This window comes from Dendrobates tinctorius, unplaced genomic scaffold (assembly GCF_039654945.1).
Source record: "Dendrobates tinctorius isolate UK_male_01 unplaced genomic scaffold, ASM3965494v1 ptg000075l, whole genome shotgun sequence".
In the NCBI taxonomy this organism is placed as follows: Eukaryota; Metazoa; Chordata; class Amphibia; order Anura; family Dendrobatidae; genus Dendrobates; species Dendrobates tinctorius.
In genome coordinates, this window is record NW_027361743.1 from 7,969,807 (window position 1) to 7,996,614 (window position 26,808).

General features: G+C 46.8%; 1 protein-coding gene across 1 annotated transcript in view; it reads left to right on the forward strand.

Moving 5' to 3' along the window:
• Positions 1-20,470, forward strand: part of CWC15 (CWC15 spliceosome associated protein homolog) — a 46,904-nt gene extending 26,434 nt beyond the window's left edge. The window contains exons 6-7 of the mRNA XM_073582966.1: positions 18,326-18,444; positions 20,095-20,470. Coding sequence (XP_073439067.1) covers positions 18,326-18,444; positions 20,095-20,224 — 249 coding nt within the window. The 3' untranslated portion in view covers positions 20,225-20,470. The remainder of the gene's footprint in view (positions 1-18,325; positions 18,445-20,094) is intronic.
• Positions 20,471-26,808: the final 6,338 nt, after the last annotated feature.

A 26,808-nucleotide genomic window follows, 5' to 3' on the forward strand; every position in this document is an offset into this window, starting at 1 on the left:
TGTGCTGAATATTTTTCATAGGAGTTTGGGAAAGTTATGAAATGTCCTATAAATGGCTGTTCTATTCCTGATCTAAGGCTACATTCACACACAGCGTTTTTCCTGTGTTTTTTGAGGATACGTTTTTCAGCTGCAAAAGCAGATCAGCTTTTTAAAAAACTGCATCACCTGAAAGGTTTTTGAGCTCATAGATAATGTTTTCAATAGCAAAAGCAGATTAGAAATCTGCTCTATCCATTTATCCATATCTGTCTATCCATATCGTATCTGTACCAAAAAGAATGAAACCCGGGTAGTACACCAATATATATTCTGTTCTATCTAAATATCTTGATTATTGGATCATAAAAATGATTAAATGTCTGATGTTCACATTGTACTACAATAAATTTTTCACTTAAATATAAGCAATATATGTGTGAGTCGTGGAGTCGGAGTCGGAGTTGGAGTCGGAGTCGGAGTCGCAGGTTTGGCTTACCGACTCCACAGCCCTGGTATTTCTGTCACACAGCCTTGCAGCTTGCTCACATGTAGCAGTTTTTATGCCTTTTTTTTTTTCTCGCGCAGAAAATTTAATGCAGTTTTACTGTAGCAACAAAATGAATGACATTTTTAAAATCTCGTTCACTCAATGCATTTTTTCTTATATCTATACCTATGGTGCCTTTCTAAAAATCGCAGCATGATCGTTCTATCAGGGTTTTTACTGCAGCTTTTCCCTAAATAGATCAAACTCCCTTGGCACCAGCAAAAGCTACATGAGAACATAACCTTGAGCCGTATTCAAGTGATACATTCCCAGTTTGTTTTTGATGCGACTTTACGAAAATATTCTCGAAAATTGATGAAAAAATGCATCAAAAGAGCATTGTGCGAACACAGCCTTAGGGCATATTCAAACGCGCCAGATTTGGTACAGAAATCTCATTGAGATGAACAGAACTATCCGAAGTTTCTGCAACTAATTTGCCATTTGTGAGTTAATCTAAACAATCAGGTGTGCACCGCTTCAAACAGATTATCGACTGGTTACGATGACGAGTAGAATTATAAATTCAGCTCTGGAGCACAACACAGGATTTAATACAATTTCAGGTATATACGGTAACATTTACAAAGTTACTGAACGTTTTATGTACATTTATCCACACTATAAATATGGTGCTCGTATGTGAATGATTATTAGACCATGTTCACATGATTCTGAAAATTCTGTTGGTCACAAATCCTGTAGGCCATAGTGCTGCTTGTGTAAGACACTCGCCATAGACATGCCGCCATAGTGCTGGTTGTGTAGGACGCACCCCATAGTCATAGACACGCCATAGTGTTGGTTGTGCAGGACTCCGCCATAGTGTTGGTTGTGTAGGATGCAACCCATAGTCATAGACACGCCATAGTGTTGGTTGTGTAGGATGCACCCCATAGTCATAGACACGCCATAGTGTTGGTTGTGTAGGATGCAACCCATAGTCATAGACACGCCATAGTGCTGGTTGTGCAGGACTCCGCCATAGTGTTGGTTGTGTAGGATGCACCCCATAGTCATAGACACGCCATAGTGTTGGTTGTGTAGGATGCAACCCATAGTCATAGACACGCCATAGTGCTGGTTGTGCAGGACTCCGCCATAGTGTTGGTTGTGTAGGATGCACCCCATAGTCATAGACACGCCATAGTGTTGGTTGTGTAGGATGCACCCCATAGTCATAGACACGCCATAGTGTTGGTTGTGCAGGACTCCGCCATAGTGTTGGTTGTGTAGGATGCAACCCATAGTCATAGACACGCCATAGTGTTGGTTGTGCAGGACTCCGCCATAGTGTTGGTTGTGTAGGATGCACCTCATAGTCATAGACACGCCATAGGGTTGGTTGTGTAGGATGCAACCCATAGTCATAGACACGCCATAGTGCTGGTTGTGTAGGACGCACCCCATAGTCATAGACATGCCATAGTGTTGGTTGTGTAGGATGCACCCCATAGTCATAGACACGCCATAGTGTTGGTTGTGCAGGACTCCGCCATAGTGTTGGTTGTGTAGGATGCACCCCATAGTCATAGACACGCCATAGGGTTGGTTGTGTAGGATGCACCCCATAGTCATAGACACGCCATAGTGTTGGTTGTGCAGGACTCCGCCATAGTGTTGGTTGTGTAGGATGCACCTCATAGTCATAGACACGCCATAGTGTTGGTTGTGTAGGATGCACCCCATAGTCATAGACACGCCTTAGTGCTGGTTGTGCAGGACTCCGCCATAGTGTTGGTTGTGTAGGATGCACCTCATAGTCATAGACACGCCATAGTGTTGGTTGTGTAGGATGCACCCCATAGTCATAGACACGCCATAGTGTTGGTTGTGCAGGACTCCGCCATAGTGTTGGTTGTGTAGGATGCACCTCATAGTCATAGACACGCCATAGTGTTGGTTGTGTAGGATGCACCCCATAGTCATAGACATGCCATAGTGTTGGGTTGTGTAGGATGCACCCCATAGTCATAGACACGCCATAGTGTTGGTTGTGCAGGACTCCGCCATAGTGTTAGTTGTGTAGGATGCACCCCATAGTCATAGACACGCCATAGTGTTGGTTGGGTAGGATGCACCCCATAGTCATAGACACGCCATAGTGTTGGTTGTGTAGGATGCACCCCATAGACATGCCGCCATACTGTTGGTTGTGTAGGATGCACCCCGTAGTCATAGACACGCCATAGTGCTGGTTGTGTAGGATGCACCCCATAGTCATAGACACGCCATAGTGCTGGTTGTGTAGGATGCACCCCATAGTCATAGACACGCCATAGTGCTGGTTGTGTAGGATGCAACCCATAGTCATAGACACGCCATAGTGTTGGTTGTGCAGGTCTCCGCCATAGTGTTGGTTGTGTAGGATGCAACCCATAGTCATAGACACGCCATAGTGTTGGTTGTGCAGGACTCCGCCATAGTGTTGGTTGTGTAGGATGCAACCCATAGTCATAGACACGCCATAGTGTTGGTTGTGCAGCACTCCGCCATAGTGTTGGTTGTGTAGGATGCACCCCATAGTCATAGACACGCCATAGGGTTGGTTGTGTAGGATGCAACTCATAGTCATAGACACGCCATAGTGCTGGTTGTGCAGGACCCCGCCATAGTGTTGGTTGTGTAGGATGCACCCCATAGTCATAGACATGCCATAGTGTTGGGTTGTGTAGGATGCACCCCATAGTCATAGACATGCCATAGTTTTGGGTTGTGTAGGATGCAACCCATAGTCATAGACACGCCATAGTGCTGGTTGTGCAGGACTCCGCCATAGTGTTGGTTGTGTAGGATGCACCCCATAGTCATAGACACGCCATAGTGTTGGTTGTGTAGGATGCAACCCATAGTCATAGACACGCCATAGTGCTGGTTGTGCAGGACTCCGCCATAGTGTTGGTTGTGTAGGATGCACCCCATAGTCATAGACACGCCATAGTGTTGGTTGTGTAGGATGCAACCCATAGTCATAGACACGCCATAGTGCTGGTTGTGCAGGACTCCGCCATAGTGTTGGTTGTGTAGGATGCACCCCATAGTCATAGACACGCCATAGTGTTGGTTGTGTAGGATGCAACTCATAGTCATAGACACGCCATAGTGCTGGTTGTGCAGGACTCCGCCATAGTGTTGGTTGTGTAGGATGCAGCCCATAGTCATAGACACGCCATAGTGTTGGTTGTGCAGGACTCCGCCATAGTGTTGGTTGTGTAGGATGCAACCCATAGTCATAGACACGCCATAGTGTTGGTTGTGCAGGACTCCGCCATAGTGTTGGTTGTGTAGGATGCAACCCATAGTCATAGACACGCCATAGTGTTGGTTGTGCAGGACTCCGCCATAGTGTTGGTTGTGTAGGATGCAACCCATAGTCATAGACACGCCATAGTGTTGGTTGTGCAGGACTCCGCCATAGTGTTGGTTGTGTAGGATGCACCTCATAGTCATAGACACGCCATAGGGTTGGTTGTGTAGGATGCAACCCATAGTCATAGACACGCCATAGTGCTGGTTGTGCAGGACCCCGCCATAGTGTTGGTTGTGTAGGATGCACCCCATAGTCATAGACCTGCCATAGTGTTGGGTTGTGTAGGATGCAACCCGTAGTCATAGACATGCCATAGTGTTGGGTTGTGTAGGATGCACCCCATAGTCATAGACACGCCATAGTGTTGGTTGTTCAGGACTCCGCCATAGTGTTGGTTGTGTAGGATGCACCCCATAGTCATAGACACGCCATAGTGTTGGTTGGGTAGGATGCACCCCATAGTCATAGACACGCCATAGTGTTGGTTGTGTAGGATGCACCCCATAGACATGCCGCCATACTGTTGGTTGTGTAGGACGCACCCCATAGTCATAGACATGCCATAGTGTTGGTTGTGTAGGATGCACCTCATAGTCATAGACACGCCATAGTGTTGGTTGTGTAGGATGCACCCCATAGTCATAGACACGCCTTAGTGCTGGTTGTGCAGGACCCCGCCATAGTGTTGGTTGTGTAGGATGCACCCCATAGTCATAGACATGCCATAGTGTTGGGTTGTGTAGGATGCAACCCGTAGTCATAGACATGCCATAGTGTTGGGTTGTGTAGGATGCACCCCATAGTCATAGACACGCCATAGTGTTGGTTGTGCAGGACTCCGCCATAGTGTTGGTTGTGTAGGATGCACCCCATAGTCATAGACACGCCATAGTGTTGGTTGGGTAGGATGCACCCCATAGTCATAGACACGACATAGTGTTGGTTGTGTAGGATGCACCCCATAGACATGCCGCCATACTGTTGAATCAGATCTTTTTTATTAAACATTCAGGAATCAATACAGAAAGAATATGACATCTTATATAGCTAGTAAAATTTACATTGAGAGCAAATATTATTTAAAGGGTAAAACTCTTCCTGTGTAAGAATAAATAAAAAGAAGAAATCTCAAAACACAGATATTTGCATAAAATTGAGCCTATAAACAACATGGCTCCACAAATAAACAAAAATCAAAATTATACATCAGTGCCTCATTTCAGCGGGAAAACCATCCCCGCCAGCCGCGCCACTCCGCATCATATTTTGCCCCGCCCCCCACGGATATCAGGTCCAATCCACCCCAGCCCCCTCCCACCGCGCCACTCAAAATCTACTTCGCCACAAAGGGCACTAGACTTTATTTTCACCCCCCAAGCATCCCCTCATCGCAAGCACAACAGCAACTGGTCCAACATCGCATCCCGTACCAGTGCGCCCGAGGGGAGACCCGGTGACTCCATCCATGGCTGCCAAATTTTGTAAAACTTTCTTAATGCATTTCTTTTTAAATAAGCCCCCCTTTCCAATCTGATGACATTATTTAGTTTATTTTTAAGCTCTGACAATGTTGGTGGCATAGGATCCAACCAATGATATGCAAGTATCTTTCTTGCCTGATACAGGATGCGTGCTATTCCCAGGGCCACTGCAGAGTCCGGGTCAACCCCCTCCTCCCACAAATTCAACAAACATAGACGAGGTGACGGTCGTATTGTGATATGGTATACTTGGGCTATGAGTCCCAGGGTCTGCCTCCAGAAATCCCCAATGTGCCCGCACTCCCACATAACATGCATCAAGTGGGCATCATCCTGCCCACACCTAACACATTGTGTATTGGGCCTAAGTCCCATTTTAAATAATAAGCTGGGTGTTTTATATACCCTGTGAATGAGATATATTTGCGAAAGCCGCTGGCACTCAGAAACCGCCATTTTAGGGACCTGTTCTAGAATATCGGACCACTGGTCCTCCGTCAGGGGGCCAACGTCCCGTTCCCACTTATTCTTAGCAGCAGTCAGTGGATATGTCTCCAGATGGGCAGGTAATAATCTTTTATATAATTCAGAGATAAGTCCCCTAGAAGACTCAGATGTAAGTAGCATATGTAGTGTTTGATTATGTGTCACTATCACCGGATTTGTCCTTCTCTGTTTTTCCAATGCATGTCTTAGCTGTAAGTACTGATAAAAGAAGACGTGCGGGAGGTGAAATTCTGTTCTCAATTGTTCAAAACTCTTAAGAGTATTATTTTGCAAAATTTGTGACACCAGATAAATCCCTTTATCTTCCCATCTTCCGAACCCCACCAGCTTTTTGATCTCTTGCAAATCCGGATTTCGCCACAATGGCCACAATTCCGTAGGCCCATTTATCTTCAAAAGAGACTTACCCCTATCCCACACCTTGAAAATCATAGCCAACGTGGGGTATCGTGCCCCATTTATCTGCCGTCTTCCCACCTCCAACCGGCACCCTGGATATTTCCATACCGATCCTTCCCTCACAATATCACCACCATTGTCACACGCCCCGTCTCTACCCCAACCCTTAAGATGTTGCATCTGGGAGGCTATAAAGTATATGAATGGGTTTGGCACCGCCAATCCTCCCTCCTCCTTCCCTCGCTGCAGTATCTCCAAGCGAATCCTAGCCTGTTTTTTCTTCCAAATTAATTCCCGGAATAATGTATTTATTTTTGCAAAAAAGTCCCTACAGATCCACACCGGAGAATTATGTATCAAATATAATAATTGTGGCATCATTACCATTTTGATTAAGTTAGATCTACCAATATTCGACAACGGCAGGCGACACCAAGTATGTACTTTTGCTCTAAATCGCTGCAACAGGGGCTCCAGATTCAGAGCCCGAAAATCCTTCGGGGCAGGACTAACAATTATACCCAGATACCTAAACCTCCGAACTACAGGGACCGGTATCTGCAAATCTGAGAAATCCGCCGGGAGAGGGTCTATCGGCATTAAAGCTGATTTGGACCAATTAATCCGAAGACCAGACCTCAGCCCAAATTCTCGAATGACCTCCATTGCCGGCAAAATCGAGGAATGTACCTTATCTAAATATAGAAGTAAATCATCCGCGTACAATGATATCCTCAACTCCACAGTTCCACATCTGAATCCCATTATTTCTCTGGACTTCCGAATTGCAACTGCCAATGGCTCCACCGCAGTAGCAAATAGCAAGGGCGAGAGCGGGCACCCCTGTCTAGTACCTCTCCCAAGAGGAAAAGACTCAGAGACCCTGCCATTAGCCCCAACCTTCGCCACCGGCGAGCCATACAACAGCCTCACCCAATTTATAAATCTGTGTCCAAAGCCCATTTTCCGAAGTACCGCCCACAAAAAACCCCACTCCAAACTATCGAACGCCTTAGCGGCGTCTAAGGACAAAATTGCTCTTCCCCCCAACTCCCCAGAACTATGTTGAATCCCCAAGTATAGTTTCCTAAGGTTCATAGATGTGGCTCTGCCTGGGATAAATCCCGTCTGATCCTTCTGTATAACAGATGAGATAACTCGGGACATCCTATTGGCGAGTACCTTGGCCAATAATTTAACATCTGTTGATAATAGGGAAATCGGGCGATATGAATCCGGAACCTCTGGATCCTTTCCGGGCTTTAATATTAAAACTATCAAAGCTTCCCTCATAGATGGCGGGAGGACCCTCTGCCTTTCAGCCTCTTCAAATACCTTAAGTAGCTTAGGTAGCAGTAAGGGTGCATAGGTTTTGTAAAACTCGCCAGGCAGGCCATCCATTCCTGGAGCCTTTTCATTTTGCATCTGACCAAGCGCCTCCTCCAACTCCTCCAACAGGATGTCCCGATCCAATGAATCCCTATCGCTATCAGCCAATGCAGGGAGAGAGAGAGCATCCAGGTACTGCTCAATCTCAGTCTCCGTGAGACTGCAATCTGATGTGTATAGTCGCATATAATACCTCCTTATCTCACTCACTATGTCCGCACTGTCTGTCACAGGACCACCCGAGTCCGTTTTTAGCCTATTGATATATGAAGATCCGTCCTGTGCTCTAATGACCGTGGCCAATAAATGTCCTACTCCCTCCCCCTCTATAAAATATTTTTGTTTGAGGAAATAACGTTTATTTGCTGCCGCCGACATGAGGTTTTCCCTGAGCGACCCCTGTGCCTTCTCCAAAGCTTTTTTAGTTTCCTCTGTCGGGTTGAGTATCACCGCAGCCTCCGCAACAGACACCTCCTGGATCAGACTCTGGGTGTAGCGTCTATTTTGGCTTTTCCGTGTGCATATTTCTCTAATATATAAGCCCCTGACATAGGCTTTCATGGAATCCCAGACTATGTGTGATGATGCAGAGTACTCATTAAGTTGAAAATATTCTAGAATGGCATCATGCAAAGATCCCCCTATAAGCTGGATCCAGAAGGGATTAAACTTCCAGATAGGTCTAGATAGGGTGAGGGGGTGTCCCCATGAAAGTGTGACATGTAGCGGCGAGTGATCAGATACACTTCTAGGCAGGTAGGCCACCCCTCGTACATATGGGGTCATGAGTGTATTCCCAATGGCCAGGTCTATCCGTGACATAGCGTGGTGGGAGCTAGAGTAGCAGGAAAACTGTCTGGCTGTGGGGTTTTGGACACGCCAAAGATCTACCATACCCAGCTCCACTAACGTTCTAGCAAATGAGGTTGAGGCTGCATCCTCTGATATGTTTCCCGAATGCAACTTATCCAAATAGGGATGCAAATATGTATTAAAATCTCCTATTAGAAGAGTCGGCGCAGGGGGAAAGGAACCCAAAATAGACAAGATTCTTTTTACTGGTTCGACTGAATAGGGCGGGGGGATGTATATGGCAACCAAAATAAATTGTATACCGTATAACGTGCAAAGCAAACATACAAATCTGCCCCCAGGGTCAACCACTGATTTAGTACATGAGAAGGGGATGGACCTGTGCACCAGCACACTGACACCCCGCGCATGGGTCGAGTACGTGGAATGATATTCATGTGAAACCCATCCCTTTCTTAGCCAATGAATATTATCTTTCACCATGTGGGTCTCAGACATACACAGGATAGCCGGGAGAAATTTCTGCATATTAGTAAATATAGCACATCTCTTATTTGCATCCCCGAGCCCCCTAACATTCCACGCTACAATATTAAGTGATATCGCCATAAGAGCAGACTAAAAAATGAGAAATCGGAACATACTCCACTCCCGAGGGAGAGAGGCAATCTCCACCATCCCTCAGTACAATGAATTGGGTGACACGGCTGACGCACATCACATCCCACAGAACAATTAGGGAATACAACAACAAACGAAAAAAACAAAGGAGGGAGAGGGAGCACTGCACACCAGTGCACAGCGCCCCTACCCCCAAACACAAGTGTAACTTGCACATTTCTCTCAAATAGAGAGAATCAGGGCTAGAAAACTCGCCCAGAGTCCATGCAGGGAGAAGGGTCCACAGCTTGTCACTGTAACGAGTGTCCACAGCAATCCGGTCAGCTCCCGCCCTGAATCCGAAATGGAATGAACAGTAGTAATTATACCAGCATAGCGTCCTAGACAAAAAGGAGTAACAACACCTGGTGGCGAAAAAAGGGAGAACTTCAAGTATTCTTCCTCCTCATGGACCTCTCATTAATATCCAGCCAGGACAGCGCCATTCCCGCCGTATCAAAAAAGTGCGTTTCTCCATTCACATCAATCCGCAGTCTAGCAGGGTACATCATGGAATATGTCACCTGTAAGTCACGTAGGCGTTTTTTAATCTCAATAAATTGCGCCCTTTTACGCTGCACCTCCAGGGAAAAATCAGGGAAAATGGAGACTTTCCTCCCATTAATAGCAAGTTCCTTAATGTCTCTGGATCTGCGCAGGATAGCATCTCTATCTTTAAAGTGTAGGAGCTTAAGCAAGATGGGACGCGGGGGTGCTCCCGGCGGGGGGGCACGCGTAGGGACCCTGTGTGCTCTCTCAATAGTAAAGAATGGGGACAAAACATCTTTACCAAAGGTGTCCATTAGCCATTTTTCAAAAAAGCCAAGTGAGTCAGTCCCCTCCGTCCTCTCCGGAACCCCCACCAGTCGCAGATTACTTCTACGGGAGCGGTTCTCTAAATCATCCACCTTGTTCAGCAGTATTGTAATATTTTGCGTGGCTTTTCCCAGCTCCCGTGTTATTGGTGGCAATTTATCCTCCGTCGCACCAACACGCTCCTCCAGTTCCCCCACCCTGGCAGTCACCCCTCGCAGCTCTTGTTTAATACAGGCCATGTCCTTGGTGACAATCTCCATTTGATTACTTAGAGTGGCCAGTGTGGTATTGCAGGAGTTAATTGCTGCGAGGATTTCTCCCAGTGTGGGCTCAGCAGTCACAGACTCCGGCTGCTCCCCATCCCCCACTCCTTCCTCCTCCAGCACAGGCCCCTGTGTCTGCACATGTTGGGCTGAAGGGGGGCCCAGTTTACTCACTGTTCCCTCCCTGGAGAGATGATCCTCCAGCTCCACGCTGCATCCAGCGTCTGCCTCAGTCTGTGCACTGGGCGATCGAGCAGCAGCAGGAGGCACCCTTGCATATCGTTCCAGCCTGCCAGCAGCTCCCATCGCTCCACTACCAGCCGACTTGTTGTTTGCTGGTGCCATCCTGGATGTAGCAGAGGCGCGCCCCGGCGTCTCCTTATCTTTTTTACTGCTGCGGTTCGACATGGCCCAAGGATCCTCCGCTGTCTAAACGCCCAGGGAGATATTGCAGCCCTCCAGGTCAGTGGGACTCGTCAGCAGTGCCGGTAATCAGGATTTATTGTCGGATCCGGGCAGGAGCTCTCTCACTCCACGTCCTCCCTACATGAGGTCCAGGCCACGCCCCCCATGCCGCCATACTGTTGGTTGTGTAGGACGCACCCCATAGTCATAGACATGCCATAGTGTTGGTTGTGTAGGATGCACCCCATAGTCATAGACACGCCATAGGGTTGGTTGTGTAGGATGCAACCCATAGTCATAGACACGCCATAGTGCTGGTTGTGCAGGACCCCGCCATAGTGTTGGTTGTGTAGGATGCACCCCATAGTCATAGACATGCCATAGTGTTGGGTTGTGTAGGATGCAACCCATAGTCATAGACATGCCATAGTGCTGGTTGTGTAGAATGCACCCCGTAGTCATAGACACGCCATAGTGCTGGTTGTGTAGGATGCACCCCGTAGTCATAGACACGCCATAGTGCTGGTTGTGTAGGATGCACCCCGTAGTCATAGACACGCCATAGTGCTGGTTGTGTAGGATGCACCCCATAGTCATAGACATGCCATAGTGTTGGGTTGTGTAGGATGCAACCCATAGTCATAGACATGCCATGGTGTTGGGTTGTGTAGGATGCAACCCATAGTCATAGACACGCCATAGTGCTGGTTGTGTAGGATGCACCCCGTAGTCATAGACACGCCATAGTGCTGGTTGTGTAGGATGCACCCCGTAGTCATAGACACGCCATAGTGCTGGTTGTGTAGGATGCACCCCGTAGTCATAGACACGCCATAGTGCTGGTTGTGTAGGATGCACCCCGTAGTCATAGACACGCCATAGTGCTGGTTGTGTAGGATGCACCCCGTAGTCATAGACACGCCATAGTGCTGGTTGTGTAGGATGCACCCCATAGTCATAGACACGCCATAGTGCTGGTTGTGTAGGATGCACCCCATAGTCATAGACACGCCATAGTGTTGGTTGTGTAGGATGCAACCCATAGTCATAGACACGCCATAGTGTTGGTTGTGTAGGATGCACCCCATAGTCATAGACGCGCCATAGTGTTGGTTGTGTAGGATGTACCCCATAGTCATAGACATGCCATAGTGTTGGTTGTGTAGGATGCACCCCATAGTCATAGACACGCCATAGTGTTGGTTGTGTAGGATGCACCCCATAGTCATAGACACGCCTTAGTGCTGGTTGTGTAGGATGCAACCCATAGTCATAGACACGCCATAGTGCTGGTTGTGCAGGACCCCGCCATAGTGTTGGTTGTGTAGGATGCACCCCATAGTCATAGACATGCCATAGTGTTGGGTTGTGTAGGATGCACCCCATAGTCATAGACATGCCATAGTGTTGGGTTGTGTAGGATGCAACCCATAGTCATAGACATGCCATAGTGTTGGGTTGTGTAGGATGCACCCCATAGTCATAGACATGCCATAGTGCTGGTTGTGTAGGATGCACCCCATAGTCATAGACACGCCATAGTGCTGGTTGTGTAGGATGCACCCCATAGTCATAGTCACGCCATAGTGCTGGTTGTGTAGGATGCACCCCATAGTCATAGACACGCCATAGTGTTGGTTGTGTAGGATGCACCCCATAGTCATAGACACGCCATAGTGCTGGTTGTGTAGGATGCACCCCATAGTCATATACACGCCATAGTGTTGGGTTGTGTAGGATGCACCCCACAGTCATATACACGCCATAGTGTTGGGTTGTGTAGGGTGCACCCCATAGTCATAGACACGCCATAGTGTTGGGTTGTGTTGGATGCACCCCATAGTCATAGACACGCCATAGTGTTGGTTGTGTAGGATGCACCCCATAGTCATAGACACGCCATAGTGTTGGGTTGTGTAGGATGCACCCCATAGTCATAGACACGCCATAGTGCTGGTTGTGTAGGATGCACCCCATAGTCATAGACACGCCATAGTGCTGGTTGTGTAGGATGCACCCCATAGTAATAGACACGCCATAGTGCTGGTTGAGTAGGACGCAACCCATAGTCATAGACACGCCATAGTGCTGGTTGAGTAGGACGCACCCCACAGTCATAGACATGCCGCCATAGTGCTGGTTGAGTAGGATGCACCCCATAGTCATAGACATGCCGCCATAGTGCTGGTTGAGTAGGATGCACCCCATAGTCATAGACACGCCATAGTGTTGGTTGTGTAGGATGTACCCCATAGTCATAGACATGCCATAGTGTTGGTTGTGTAGGATGCACCCCATAGTCATAGACACGCCATAGTGTTGGTTGTGTAGGATGCACCCCATAGTCATAGACACGCCTTAGTGCTGGTTGTGTAGGATGCAACCCATAGTCATAGACACGCCATAGTGCTGGTTGTGCAGGACCCCGCCATAGTGTTGGTTGTGTAGGATGCACCCCATAGTCATAGACATGCCATAGTGTTGGGTTGTGTAGGATGCACCCCATAGTCATAGACATGCCATAGTGTTGGGTTGTGTAGGATGCAACCCATAGTCATAGACATGCCATAGTGTTGGGTTGTGTAGGATGCAACCCATAGTCATAGACATGCCATAGTGCTGGTTGTGTAGGATGCACCCCATAGTCATAGACACGCCATAGTGCTGGTTGTGTAGGATGCACCCCATAGTCATAGTCACGCCATAGTGCTGGTTGTGTAGGATGCACCCCATAGTCATAGACACGCCATAGTGTTGGTTGTGTAGGATGCACCCCATAGTCATAGACACGCCATAGTGCTGGTTGTGTAGGATGCACCCCATAGTCATATACACGCCATAGTGTTGGGTTGTGTAGGATGCACCCCACAGTCATATACACGCCATAGTGTTGGGTTGTGTAGGGTGCACCCCACAGTCATATACACGCCATAGTGTTGGGTTGTGTTGGATGCACCCCATAGTCATAGACACGCCATAGTGTTGGTTGTGTAGGATGCACCCCATAGTCATAGACACGCCATAGTGTTGGGTTGTGTAGGATGCACCCCATAGTCATAGACACGCCATAGTGCTGGTTGTGTAGGATGCACCCCATAGTCATAGACACGCCATAGTGCTGGTTGTGTAGGATGCACCCCATAGTAATAGACACGCCATAGTGCTGGTTGAGTAGGACGCAACCCATAGTCATAGACACGCCATAGTGCTGGTTGAGTAGGACGCACCCCACAGTCATAGACATGCCGCCATAGTGCTGGTTGAGTAGGATGCACCCCATAGTCATAGACATGCCGCCATAGTGCTGGTTGAGTAGGATGCACCCCATAGTCATAGACATGCCATAGTGTTGGTTGTGTAGGATGCACCCCATAGTCATAGACACGCCATAGTGTTGGTTGTGTAGGATGCACCCCATAGTCATAGACACGCCATAGTGTTGGTTATGTAGGATGCACCCCATAGTCATAGACACGCCATAGTGCTGGTTGAGTAGGACGCAACCCATAGTCATATACACGCCATAGTGTTGGGTTGTGTAGGATGCACCCCACAGTCATAGACACGCCATAGTGTTGGGTTGTGTAGGATGCACACCATAGTCATAGACACGCCATAGTGTTGGGTTGTGTTGGATGCACCCCATAGTCATAGACACGCCATAGTGTTGGTTGTGTAGGATGCACCCCATAGTCATAGACACGCCATAGTGTTGGGTTGTGTAGGATGCACCCCATAGTCATAGACACGCCATAGTGCTGGTTGTGTAGGATGCACCCCATAGTCATAGACACGCCATAGTGCTGGTTGTGTAGGATGCACCCCATAGTCATAGACACGCCATAGTGTTGGTTGTGTAGGATGCAACCCATAGTCATAGACACGCCATAGTGTTGGTTGTGCAGGTCTCCGCCATAGTGTTGGTTGTGTAGGATGCAACCCATAGTCATAGACACGCCATAGTGTTGGTTGTGCACGACTCCGCCATAGTGTTGGTTGTGTAGGATGCACCCCATAGTCATAGACACGCCATAGGGTTGGTTGTGTAGGATGCAACTCATAGTCATAGACACGCCATAGTGCTGGTTGTGCAGGACCCCGCCATAGTGTTGGTTGTGTAGGATGCACCCCATAGTCATAGACATGCCATAGTGTTGGGTTGTGTAGGATGCACCCCATAGTCATAGACATGCCATAGTGTTGGGTTGTGTAGGATGCACCCCATAGTCATAGACATGCCATAGTGTTGGGTTGTGTAGGATGCACCCCATAGTCATAGACATGCCATAGTGTTGGTTGTGCAGGACTCCGCCATAGTGTTGGTTGTGTAGGATGCACCCCATAGTCATAGACACGCCATAGTGTTGGTTGTGTAGGATGCACCCCATAGTCATAGACACGCCATAGTGTTGGTTGTGTAGGATGCACCCCATAGACATGCCGCCATACTGTTGGTTGTGTAGGACGCACCCCATAGTCATAGACACGCCATAGTGTTGGTTGTGTAGGATGCACCCCATAGTCATAGACGCGCCATAGTGTTGGTTGTGTAGGATGTACCCCATAGTCATAGACATGCCATAGTGTTGGTTGTGTAGGATGCACCCCATAGTCATAGACACGCCATAGTGTTGGTTGTGTAGGATGCACCCCATAGTCATAGACACGCCTTAGTGCTGGTTGTGCAGGACCCCGCCATAGTGTTGGTTGTGTAGGATGCACCCCATAAACATAGACACGCCGTAGGGTTGGTTGTGTAGGATGCAACCCATAGTCATAGACAAGCCATAGTGCTGGTTGTGCAGGACCCCGCCATAGTGTTGGTTGTGTAGGATGCACCCCATAGTCATAGACATGCCATAGTGTTGGGTTGTGTAGGATGCAACCCATAGTCATAGACATGCCATAGTGTTGGGTTGTGTAGGATGCACCCCATAGTCATAGACATGCCATAGTGTTGGGTTGTGTAGGATGCAACCCATAGTCATAGACATGCCATAGTGTTGGGTTGTGTAGGATGCAACCCATAGTCATAGACATGCCATAGTGCTGGTTGTGTAGGATGCACCCCATAGTCATAGACACGCCATAGTGCTGGTTGTGTAGGATGCACCCCATAGTCATAGACACGCCATAGTGTTGGTTGTGTAGGATGCAACCCATAGTCATAGACACGCCATAGTGTTGGTTGTGCATGTCTCCGCCATAGTGTTGGTTGTATAGGATGCAACCCATAGTCATAGACACGCCATAGTGTTGGTTGTGCAGGACTCCGCCATAGTGTTGGTTGTGTAGGATGCAACCCATAGTCATAGACACGCCATAGTGTTGGTTGTGCAGGACTCCGCCATAGTGTTGGTTGTGTAGGATGCACCCCATAGTCATAGACACGCCATAGGGTTGGTTGTGTAGGATGCACCCCATAGTCATAGACACGCCATAGTGTTGGTTGTGTAGGATGCACCCCATAGACATGCCGCCATACTGTTGGTTGTGTAGGACGCACCCCATAGTCATAGACACGCCATAGTGTTGGTTGTGTAGGATGCACCCCATAGTCATAGACAAGCCATAGGGTTGGGTTGTGTAGGATGCACCCCATAGTCATAGACGCGCCATAGTGTTGGTTGTGTAGGATGTACCCCATAGTCATAGACATGCCATAGTGTTGGTTGTGTAGGATGCACCCCATAGTCATAGACACGCCTTAGTGCTGGTTGTGTAGGATGCAACCCATAGTCATAGACACGCCATAGTGCTGGTTGTGCAGGACCCCGCCATAGTGTTGGTTGTGTAGGATGCACCCCATAGTCATAGACACGCCATAGTGTTGGTTGTGTAGGATGCACCCCATAGTCATAGACACGCCTTAGTGCTGGTTGTGTAGGATGCAACCCATAGTCATAGACACGCCATAGTGCTGGTTGTGCAGGACCCCGCCATAGTGTTGGTTGTGTAGGATGCACCCCATAGTCATAGACATGCCATAGTGTTGGGTTGTGTAGGATGCACCCCATAGTCATAGACATGCCATAGTGTTGGGTTGTGTAGGATGCAACCCATAGTCATAGACACGCCATAGTGTTGGGTTGTGTAGGATGCAACCCATAGTCATAGACATGCCATAGTGCTGGTTGTGTAGGATGCACCCCATAGTCATAGACACGCCATAGTGCTGGTTGTGTAGGATGCACCCCATAGTCATAGTCACGCCATAGTGCTGGTTGTGTAGGATGCACCCCATAGTCATAGACACGCCATAGTGTTGGTTGTGTAGGATGCACCCCATAGTCATAGACACGCCATAGTGCTGGTTGTGTAGGATGCACCCCATAGTCATATACACGCCATAGTGTTGGGTTGTGTAGGATGCACCCCACAGTCATATACACGCCATAGTGTTGGGTTGTGTAGGATGCACCCCATAGTCATAGACACGCCATAGTGTTGGGTTGTGTTGGATGCACCCCATAGTCATAGACACGCCATAGTGTTGGTTGTGTAGGATGCACCCCATAGTCATAGACACGCCATAGTGTTGGTTGTGTAGGATGCACCCCATAGTCATAGACACGCCATAGTGTTGGGTTGTGTAGGATGCACCCCATAGTCATAGACACGCCATAGTGTTGGGTTGTGTAGGATGCACCCCATAGTCATAGACACGCCATAGTGTTGGGTTGTGTAGGATGCACCCCATAGTCATAGACACGCCATAGTGTTGGGTTGTGTTGGATGCACCCCATAGTCATAGACACGCCATAGTGTTGGTTGTGTAGGATGCACCCCATAGTCATAGACACGCCATAGTGTTGGGTTGTGTTGGATGCACCCCATAGTCATAGACACGCCATAGTGTTGGGTTGTGTTGGATGCACCCCATAGTCATAGACACGCCATAGTGTTGGTTGTGTAGGATGCACCCCATAGTCATAGACACGCCATAGTGTTGGGTTGTGTAGGATGCACCCCATAGTCATAGACACGCCATAGTGTTGGTTGTGTAGGATGCACCCCATAGTCATAGACACGCCATAGTGTTGGGTTGTGTAGGATGCACCCCATAGTCATAGACACGCCATAGTGCTGGTTGTGTAGGATGCACCCCATAGTCATAGACACGCCATAGTGCTGGTTGTGTAGGATGCACCCCATAGTCATAGACACGCCATAGTGCTGGTTGTGTAGGATGCACCCCATAGTCATAGACACGCCATAGTGCTGGTTGTGTAGGATGCACCCCATAGTCATAGACACGCCATAGTGCTGGTTGTGTAGGATGCACCCCATAGTAATAGACACGCCATAGTGCTGGTTGTGTAGGATGCACCCCATAGTCATAGACACGCCATAGTGCTGGTTGAGTAGGACGCACCCCACAGTCATAGACATGCCGCCATAGTGCTGGTTGAGTAGGATGCACCCCATAGTCATAGACATGCCATAGTGCTGGTTGAGTAGGACCCCACCTTAATCATAGACATGCCGCCATAGTGCTGGTTGAGTAGGACGTGCTTGTGAATATGGTATACATTTATTTTTTGTTTTATTTTTTTTTTCAGTAAGTTAATAGTCTGGCGTCTGATGTTAAAAATTCCAATTTTGATTAATTGTAACCTCAGAGTGGCGCGTTAAACAGCCGGTTCTCGCTAGTTATCTCATAGAATAGATCCAGTGCGGATATTCTCTAATCTGTATAATCCAATCTTTACCACCTGAAGGTGAACCCTAATGTGTATATGTTTAATAAAAGGAGCTAGAGCAGAAAGCGGAAGAGGAGCGAATCCGAATGGAGAACATTTTAAGCGGCAACCCCCTGCTGAACCTCGCGGCTCCCGCTGTGTCTCAAGCAAGTTTTAAGGTGAAACGAAGGTAAGTTTTATAATCGGCATTCACAAAATACGATCTTAAATTATCCCATAATTATCACTTATCCTCTGGATAAATGCATGATCATTGATAGGGGGGTCTAGCTACTGAGACCCCTCACTGATGCTGAGACTAGAGTAGCAGTGTGTGTGTGCGACCACCACTTTTAGTGACAGTGGTCGCACATGCTCCATTTACACAGGTTTTTTTTTGGTCCACCTGACTTGGGATCAATAATCTTTTTTTTTTTTTTTCTATTCTGTGGACAGATTTTTTTTTTTTTTTTTTTTTTTTTAGTCACCCTTTAAAGGACCAAAGTAAGTACACCATTTTCTGCTGTACCTGAGCACTAGTGACCTCTCCATGATTTGGCTGCATGGTGTAAGGTTTTGATGATGGAAAGTGCTGTTCTTATTCAGGATTTCCTGTGTGAATGGAGTCCATGACTGCTAAGCGTGTATTGCTTTCCATCATTGTCATTTAATTACCGTAGTTGTCACATTCTTTTTGTAGAATAACTGTACTCGAAGAGAACACATTACATAATTGTCACCCTGAACCATTCACAGTACTTCTTGCATATAGTTCCTACATGCTAGTGTATCGTTAAACTGTGGAGGTGCCCTGCAGATGAGATTTGGACAGTGCACAGCTTGGCGTAAGAAGCGGTTCACCCCAGTGATCAAACGCTATGGGTGTGATTAGAGGCTCTGATCCGTGACTGTCCATGAATTTAGCACCGCCCACTTGACTGGAAGTAGGTAATTAGCGTTACACTAGAACGTAGGAAATACAGGCTTGAAGATAAATAATTTACTATGGGCTGTTTATGGAGCCAAAATTACACCTTTTAAGACTGTTTTCAGGGAGCCTGTGTGTCCTTCTTTTCCCCTCCCCCTCAGAGGGAGCCTGTGTGTCCTTCTTTTCCCCGCCCTCTCAGAAGGAGCCTGTGTGTCCTTCTTTTCCCCTCCCCCTCAGAGGGAGCCTGTGTGTCCTTCTTTTCCCCGCCCCATCAAAGGGAGCCTGTGTCTTTCTTTTTCCCACCCCCTCAGGAGTCTGTGTGTCCTTTTTTCTGCCCCCTTAGAGGGAGCCTGTGTGTCCTTCTTTTTCCCGCCCCCTCAGAGGGAGCCTGTGTCCTTTTTTCTGCCCCCTTAGAGGGAGCCTGTGTGTCCTTCTTTTTCCCGCCCCCTCAGAGGGAGCCTGTGTGTCCTTCTTTTTCCCGCCCCCTCAGAGGGAGCTTGTGAGTCCTTCTTCTCACTCACTCAGTAAGTCTGTGAATCTATCACTTCCTTGCTGTCTAAGAGAAGGAGCCCTTTGAATCATTCTTTTCCCCACCCACTTGGAGAGGAGACCTGTGAGTGCTTCTTTTCTGCGCCTAGTCGGAGAGCAGAGAACATCAAACCTGTAACTCTTCCTTCTTCCCTGCCCACTTATAGAAAGAGCCTGTGAGTTTTGCATGCAGGGGTGGGGGAAATATGGAGTTGAAAGCTTTTTTCTTTTTACGTATGTGGAGGCAGCAGGGCTCAGAGGTTTTGTGATCACTGGGCAGGACTTTTCTCTATAGGTGGGCTGAATACGCCGGACCCGGAATCCTTCTATAATATTGGCTTATTTTGGAACGTACAATGACCTGACGTGTGTCTTTCCTCTCAGGTGGGATGACGACGTCGTGTTCAAAAACTGCGCCAAAGGAGTGGACGAGATGAAGAAGGAGAAGAGATTCGTCAACGACACATTGCGCTCAGAGTTCCACAAGAAATTCATGGAGAAGTATATTAAGTAGTACAGTTTTATGTGCTCCAGCAGAGGACCAGGAGGTTTCCTTCTGTCTTGACGAATACGGACATCACTTATTTTTCACCTCGCCAATATCTTGTGATGGGAACGTTTGGGGGATCTCGTCATGTGTGTCGCCCCTGTCTTGTACCTGCATGTTCTATGTGAATAAAAGGCTTGTGTTTTTTTCTTTAATTCTTTTCTGTGAATATCCCATACTCTGGATGTGTTGTATTAAACCAATGCTACTGTCGTTGTTTAGTGTCTATTATATGTTGTTCAACAGCCTAAAATCGTTCCATAGTGGCCTGTGCCCGGCCCCGTGGTGTCCCATTAATGCCCTCTGTGTCATGGGTCTCATTACCATGCAAAGAGCAGGAGCGCTGTAATCCTGCATATCTGCCCTCTGTTCTGGAAGTATTGTGACCGTTCTATTACAAAATTGTAGCGTGTCTGTGTATACAGTGACATTTCTCTAAAATTGGAAATTCTGGAATAACACATGTAAAATGAAAGGGCTCTGCTCAGGGTAACGTCACTAATCGGAATATCAAATAAGAAAAAGATTTCCAAAAGTTAGAAAAGTTTGTGAAATGCCTAAAGGGCTTGTGATGTGCCGCTCCTTTCCACCATCACGGTTACTGCTACCTGCCAGGATGCAGGTGAGATTGGCAGGTATCCGTAGACACGATGTCACCGGCCCCTCTCGCCTCTCCATGTGGAAGGGAACAGAGTCGGGCTAACTGTATCATGGGGTCCAGGAAAAGTTTGCTCGCTCTGTAATCTCCAATACTCATGAGCTGCAGGTCCCTCCAGCATGAACATGGTGACAAAAAGGAAAGTTTGTATAGGTGATGGCTTTTAGGGTGTGATGTTTTAGTTTCAAAGATTTTATTGAAATTCAGGGTAGCATTGATAAGTTTTATGACGTCTTTCCAGAGGGATTTCACTATGGGGCATGTCCACCATATGTGGAGTGTATCCCTGCCGGCAGCGCAACCCCTAAAACAGTTGCCGGGAACCGTGTGGTAAACATTATGTAGGAAACTGGGGACATAATGTATTCTATGAAACACTTTAAGGGACGTTTCAGTGAGTGATACCTGGGTACCACCCTTTACTATATTTTCATAGCATTTGTACCACCTTTGAGGTGTAAGGGAGATCTGTAAGTCTTCCTCCCATTGTTCCACGACCTTCATTTTCAGACATTCCCCAGGTTGCCGAAATACAGAGTAGAGATGTGATATAAGTTCCCCAATGGATCATATAAGCATTTTAATTTGTAGGATGTAGGTTTAGGGTCCGATAAGTTTACCGTTAGTTTTTGTAGAAAATGAAAAATTTGTTCTAATCTAAAAAATTCAGACCCTGGTACCTGATACTTTGTAATGAAATCTTGTTTTGGCATTAGCTTAAAGTGGGTTGATAGATTTTGTAGCCTGGTTAAATTGTTTTGTTTCCACCATGTGTGATTCCTTGACGCTACTCCTGGTGGAAACATGGGGTTGTTGAACAAATTCAAAAGAGGGGAAGGTTGGGACTGCAATGTGAATTGGAATCTGTTAGTTCTCCATACCCGTAGCGAGTGGGAGGCGTATGGCGAGTGCTTATCTAAATCTTTTGGCAGAGGACCCGTAGCCCACATCAAGCTTTCTCCAGAGTAAGGTGCTAGGTGCGAGTTTTCTAGTGATCGCCAGGTGGGTGCCTGCTGTTCAGCATTCACCGCTGCCAGCTGGGCGATTTGGGCCGCCTTATAATAAAGAGCAAAGTTCGGCAGCGAGAGTCCGCCATGTCTTTTGTGTCTAAACAAGGTATTCTGAGAAATGCGAGGTTTTTTATTATTCCAAATAAAGCGCAGTATCATGTTCAATGTCATTTGAGGTATCGGGATAGGCAGGGATCGGAATAAATATAGAAATTGAGGCAGTATAACCATTTTCACTGAATGAATCCTTCCCGAAAAGGAAAGGGATGGGGTGGACCACTTTGTGAGAGTTTGTGGTAACTTATGAAGGAGAGGGGCGTAGTTAAATAGGGTGGATTTGGATGTTGAAAGTTTAATCCCTAAGTAGGTGATATGTTGTTTTGCATGACGGAAATGAAAATTATTTCATATAGATGCTTGTTCCGTTGATGGGGTATTCAGAAACATAATCTCTGATTTATCCATATCAACCTTGAGGCCAGATATCTCCTCCAAAATGGTTAAGTGTTCTTATAAGGTTGGGTAGCGATCCGTGAGGGATTTTTAGGGTTAGGAGAAGGTCGTCGGTGAAGAGGCTGACCTTGAATTCTTGTTTGCCCATCTTTTGGCCCGCTATGTCGGGGTGTAGGCGGATCTTTTGAGCCAATGGCTCCATCACCATAGCAAACAGGATCGGGGACAGAGGGCACCCTGCCTGGTTCCTCTGCCAATAATTATTGGTTCGGTGGTGGTCGAAGGTAGCTTCAAATAAGCCACCGGGTTATTATAGAGGAGCTTAAGCGAGTTTATTAATTGTTGTGAAAACCCCATTTTATACAGTAGGTGGAACATATAGGGCCAGACGACGGTATCAAAAGCCTTTTCTATATCTAGGGCTCACTGAATCGGGGGATTTTTGTTTATTAGCGCTATGGATAAGATTTAAATTTCTACGAATATTGTCCGAGACCTGTCTTGTTGGGATAAATCCGACCTGGTCTTTGTGAATGAGGCTGGGTAAACATTTATTGATCCTATTTGCATTGATGGCCGAGAATATTTTAAGGTCTAGATTTAATAGAGAGATAGGCCTGTAGTTCTTGGTAAGTAGAGGGTCCCTCTGCGGCTTTGGAATAACTGCAATATGTGCAGTATAGAATTCTGGTGGCATTGGTTGGCCCGTTAACATTCTATTACAGTATGCTTGGATATGTGGAGACAGTACTGCAGAAAATTTTTATAGTATAGCATCTTTAACCCATCAGGGGCTGGAGCCTTTGCGGCTTTTAGGTGTTTGATAGTGGAAGTTATTTCTTCCTCTGAGATAGGAGAGTGCAGTGACGCAGCACAAGTCGAAGTTAAAGAAGGTAGGGGTATGTTGGATAGGAAGTCATCTAGTTTGGGCAATGAGAAGTTGGGTGTGATGATTTATGGTTCTCTCTTCCTATCTCCAGTGCTGAGCTGTGATGTGCAAATTCATAACAACATGGTGGCTGCATTCCCTGCTTCTGCTTTTAAGCAGGCTTTGATAGTCCCTCCAGATTGGCTGTAATTTCTGCAGTGCATTATAGGGAAGGTTGTGCTTGATGTCACTTGAGCCTTTTGTGGCTTGTGCTATCTTCAGCGATGTGTAAAATGGCAGCGAGACTAATTGTGCAAAGTCAGCAAATTCTTAAAAATCTGAAATGAATTTGATTTGTTAAATCCTTTTAATGATAAAAGGTGAACTCCCTGCAGCCACCACTAGGGGGAGATAAGGAGCTCACTGCTAATACATTGGTGTCAAGAAAACAGTATTCTGAAAGCTCTGCAGCGCCTCCTACAGGTGTCTGAAAGAATCAGCATGCTATATCCATACGGTTTCCTAAATTAGTGATGAGTGAGCACGCTCGTGCTTAATGGAGTAGTTTTGGTGTGCTCAAAAAAAAATATGCTGGAGTCGCTGCGACTGTTGGGCAATCCTTGCGTGTGTAGCGGTAGTCAAACAGCCTCGCGACGTCTCGAGCATATTTTTCGAGCACACTGAAATGTTCGATTAGCACCCGAGCATTCTCGCTCATCACTACGATGTTTCTCCCAGTTTCCAAAAGCTTTTTTATATCGGGGGAGCAGGTGAATAAGCCCCACCCACTGGACTGGACCATGGCAGTTTACATACATCTGAACCGATATAAAAAAAAGGTATTTATACATGAAAGGTGCGGGGTCAGGGGGAAGCAAAAGTACTAAGAGAATCCTTATGTGACACACAATTGAATGAAATCTCAAAAAAGGGGTGACAGATTCCCTATGCATGTTCAGCCACTCCAACCATGGAGGTTTACAAGGAGACCGCGATCATGCTGATTTCGACCTAGTTCTGCGCCAGTCCTGTCTGGCCTCAATCAGATGGCATCGGTTTATCCTGCCCAGTGATGGGGAAGATGATCCACATTCATTGCATCATAAGGGTCTATGATCCGGTCACTGGATTCCTGGTCAGATCCGCTATGAGGCCGGGATCACACTACCGCGTGTGATGCGAGAAACTCGCATGAATGAGTCTCTCGCATCAACATTCGGCACTCGAGCTGCGGCTGCCTAGAAATACATGCAGTCGCAGCTCCGGTCCCGAGTGCCGGCGGCAGCGCCGGATGTTGATGCGAGAGACTCATTCATGCGAGTTTCTCGCATCACACGCGGTAGTGTGATCCCGGCCTAATAAGGGCCCTAAATGTCTTCCTGTATGCGCTGCCTAATGTCAGTTTCACACTATATGAGTTCGGACCGCCGCAGGTCTCCTGACCCGATCTGGGAAGCCTCGAAGGCACACGGTATGTTAGGCTGGAATCTGAAATACAGTCTGGGGTGCAGAGTCTTTAGCTGAATGCATAAGAGTAACCGTCATTTAATTTTTACTCCAGCTCCTGATCACAGCAGTTTGACCTCTGATGCCACTGTCACAATAGACAGGTCTTTCCCCTGTGAAATGGCTGCGGGGTGACTAAGGATTATCATGGCAGCCAGGAGCCTACTGAAGGTCTCAGGCCCCTGATTCATCATTTCTCTCTCCTCTAGTTTTGGGCTTGATTTTTGTTTGCACCCTATTCTTTATTCTGTTTGTGCCTTTTTTTTTTTAAGTCTATTTTCTATGCGCTACTCTGTTTTTTTTCTGTCTCGTGGAGTTTAGCGATTCGAGATGACTTCATCTTATTCATTCATTGCGACTTTTCCAAAAGTCCCAAAATTTAGCGCAACTTCACCTCTGGTGTGTTTTTTGAGTATGCTGAAATTTTGGCACCATTTTTTGGAGCTACAAAAAAAAAAAAAAATGTTCAAGACAGTAATAAAACCCATTTCTTACCTTGCACCAAAGTCATGAAACACGTGAGCCATTTTGATGACTTCGAAGCCAAAAAAACAACAAATTATACACACCAGACAAAAAAAAGGAAAGTGACTTAAAAAATCAAAAAAACAAAAACAGGGCTATGGAGTCGGTAAGCCAAACCTCCGACTCCACAGTCCTGGGGAAAAAACAAACCTGCAAATGATGAATCGGGTCTGAAGTGTGCACAGCCTCCTAGGAAACCTGTAATTATTCAATCCACTGCGATACTACAGTAGTGCAGGGTACCGTATAGGCAATCGAAGGTTCAAGTCCTCTAAGGCTGATTAAAATTGGAAAATAATACATACAAAAACAACATAAATAATCTGGAAGCTCAAATCCCCCCTTCCCTTTTCCTATAGCACAAAATAAAATAAAAATTACTTATTTAATATGTGCGCATGCGCGTGGAAAAAAAAAACAGAATTTCTGGTTTATTTTGGGTCATGTCTCCTCCCAAAAAAAAAGTTCAAAAACTCGTATGTACCCCAAAGTGGTAACAATAGTAACTACAACTTACCCTGCAAATAAAATAAATACATCTTCGCCTTTAGAATATCATAGTTTTTTTTTAAAGTAGTAAAAAAAAAATAAGAAAAAAATATAAATTTGGTATCGCTGTAATTGTGCCAACCCAGAGTACAAAGTCCCTAGCGCATAAAATAAAAAACACAAACCCATTTTTTACTGCTATATCAACAAGGGGAAAAAAAAAATTACGGCAGAGGAAGAGGAGTAGGAAAAAATGAAATGGAATAACGCGAGCAAGGTATGGCGGCATATCCATGAAAAGACAAAACACATGTCTTTTTTTTTTTTTTTTTTCCTCGAAACATGCTCTGCACATAGTGTCTTTTCTGGCTTTCTTTCCCCTCACAGGTTTTATTATAGGAGTTAAAAGGGGAAAAAAAAACAGGTCACAATGAAAATTGGTGCTAAAAATAATAGTAAAAAATTATATGGGGGGGGGGGGGGGGCGCATCCAGAAGAAAATACTGATCGATGCTCTGACTATATTGTGATAAATACGTCTACACACTGGAGCTTACCTACTCGAGACAAGAAATGAAAAATGGATCTCAGCTGCAGCTGGTGAAAACAACAGGCTCTGTGCCAGCACTTGTAAAAATGCTAGGTTAAGGCTAGTGTCACACTAGCGCTCTCGGGCGCAGCGCCGCCGCTAAGCCCTGCCCCTGGCCTCGCCCCCTCCGGTCAGTTCCTCTAATCGCATGAGGCTGCATGCGATCAGCGTACCCTATATATTTAGCGTTGGGTGCGCTGGTCTGATTTTGCTGGCGGTGCGCCCAGTGCACAAAAATGCAACACAGCGCGTTTTTGTGCACTGGGCAAAGCTCCAGCAAAATCAGACCAGCGCACCCAACGCTAAATATAGGGTACGCTTATCGCATGCAGCCTCATGCGATCAGAGGAGGAGCTGACTGGAGGGGGCGTGGCCGGGGTGGGGCTTAGCGGCGGCCCTGCGCTGCGCCCGAGAACGCTAGTGTGAAACTAGCCTAAGTAAATAATGGATCAC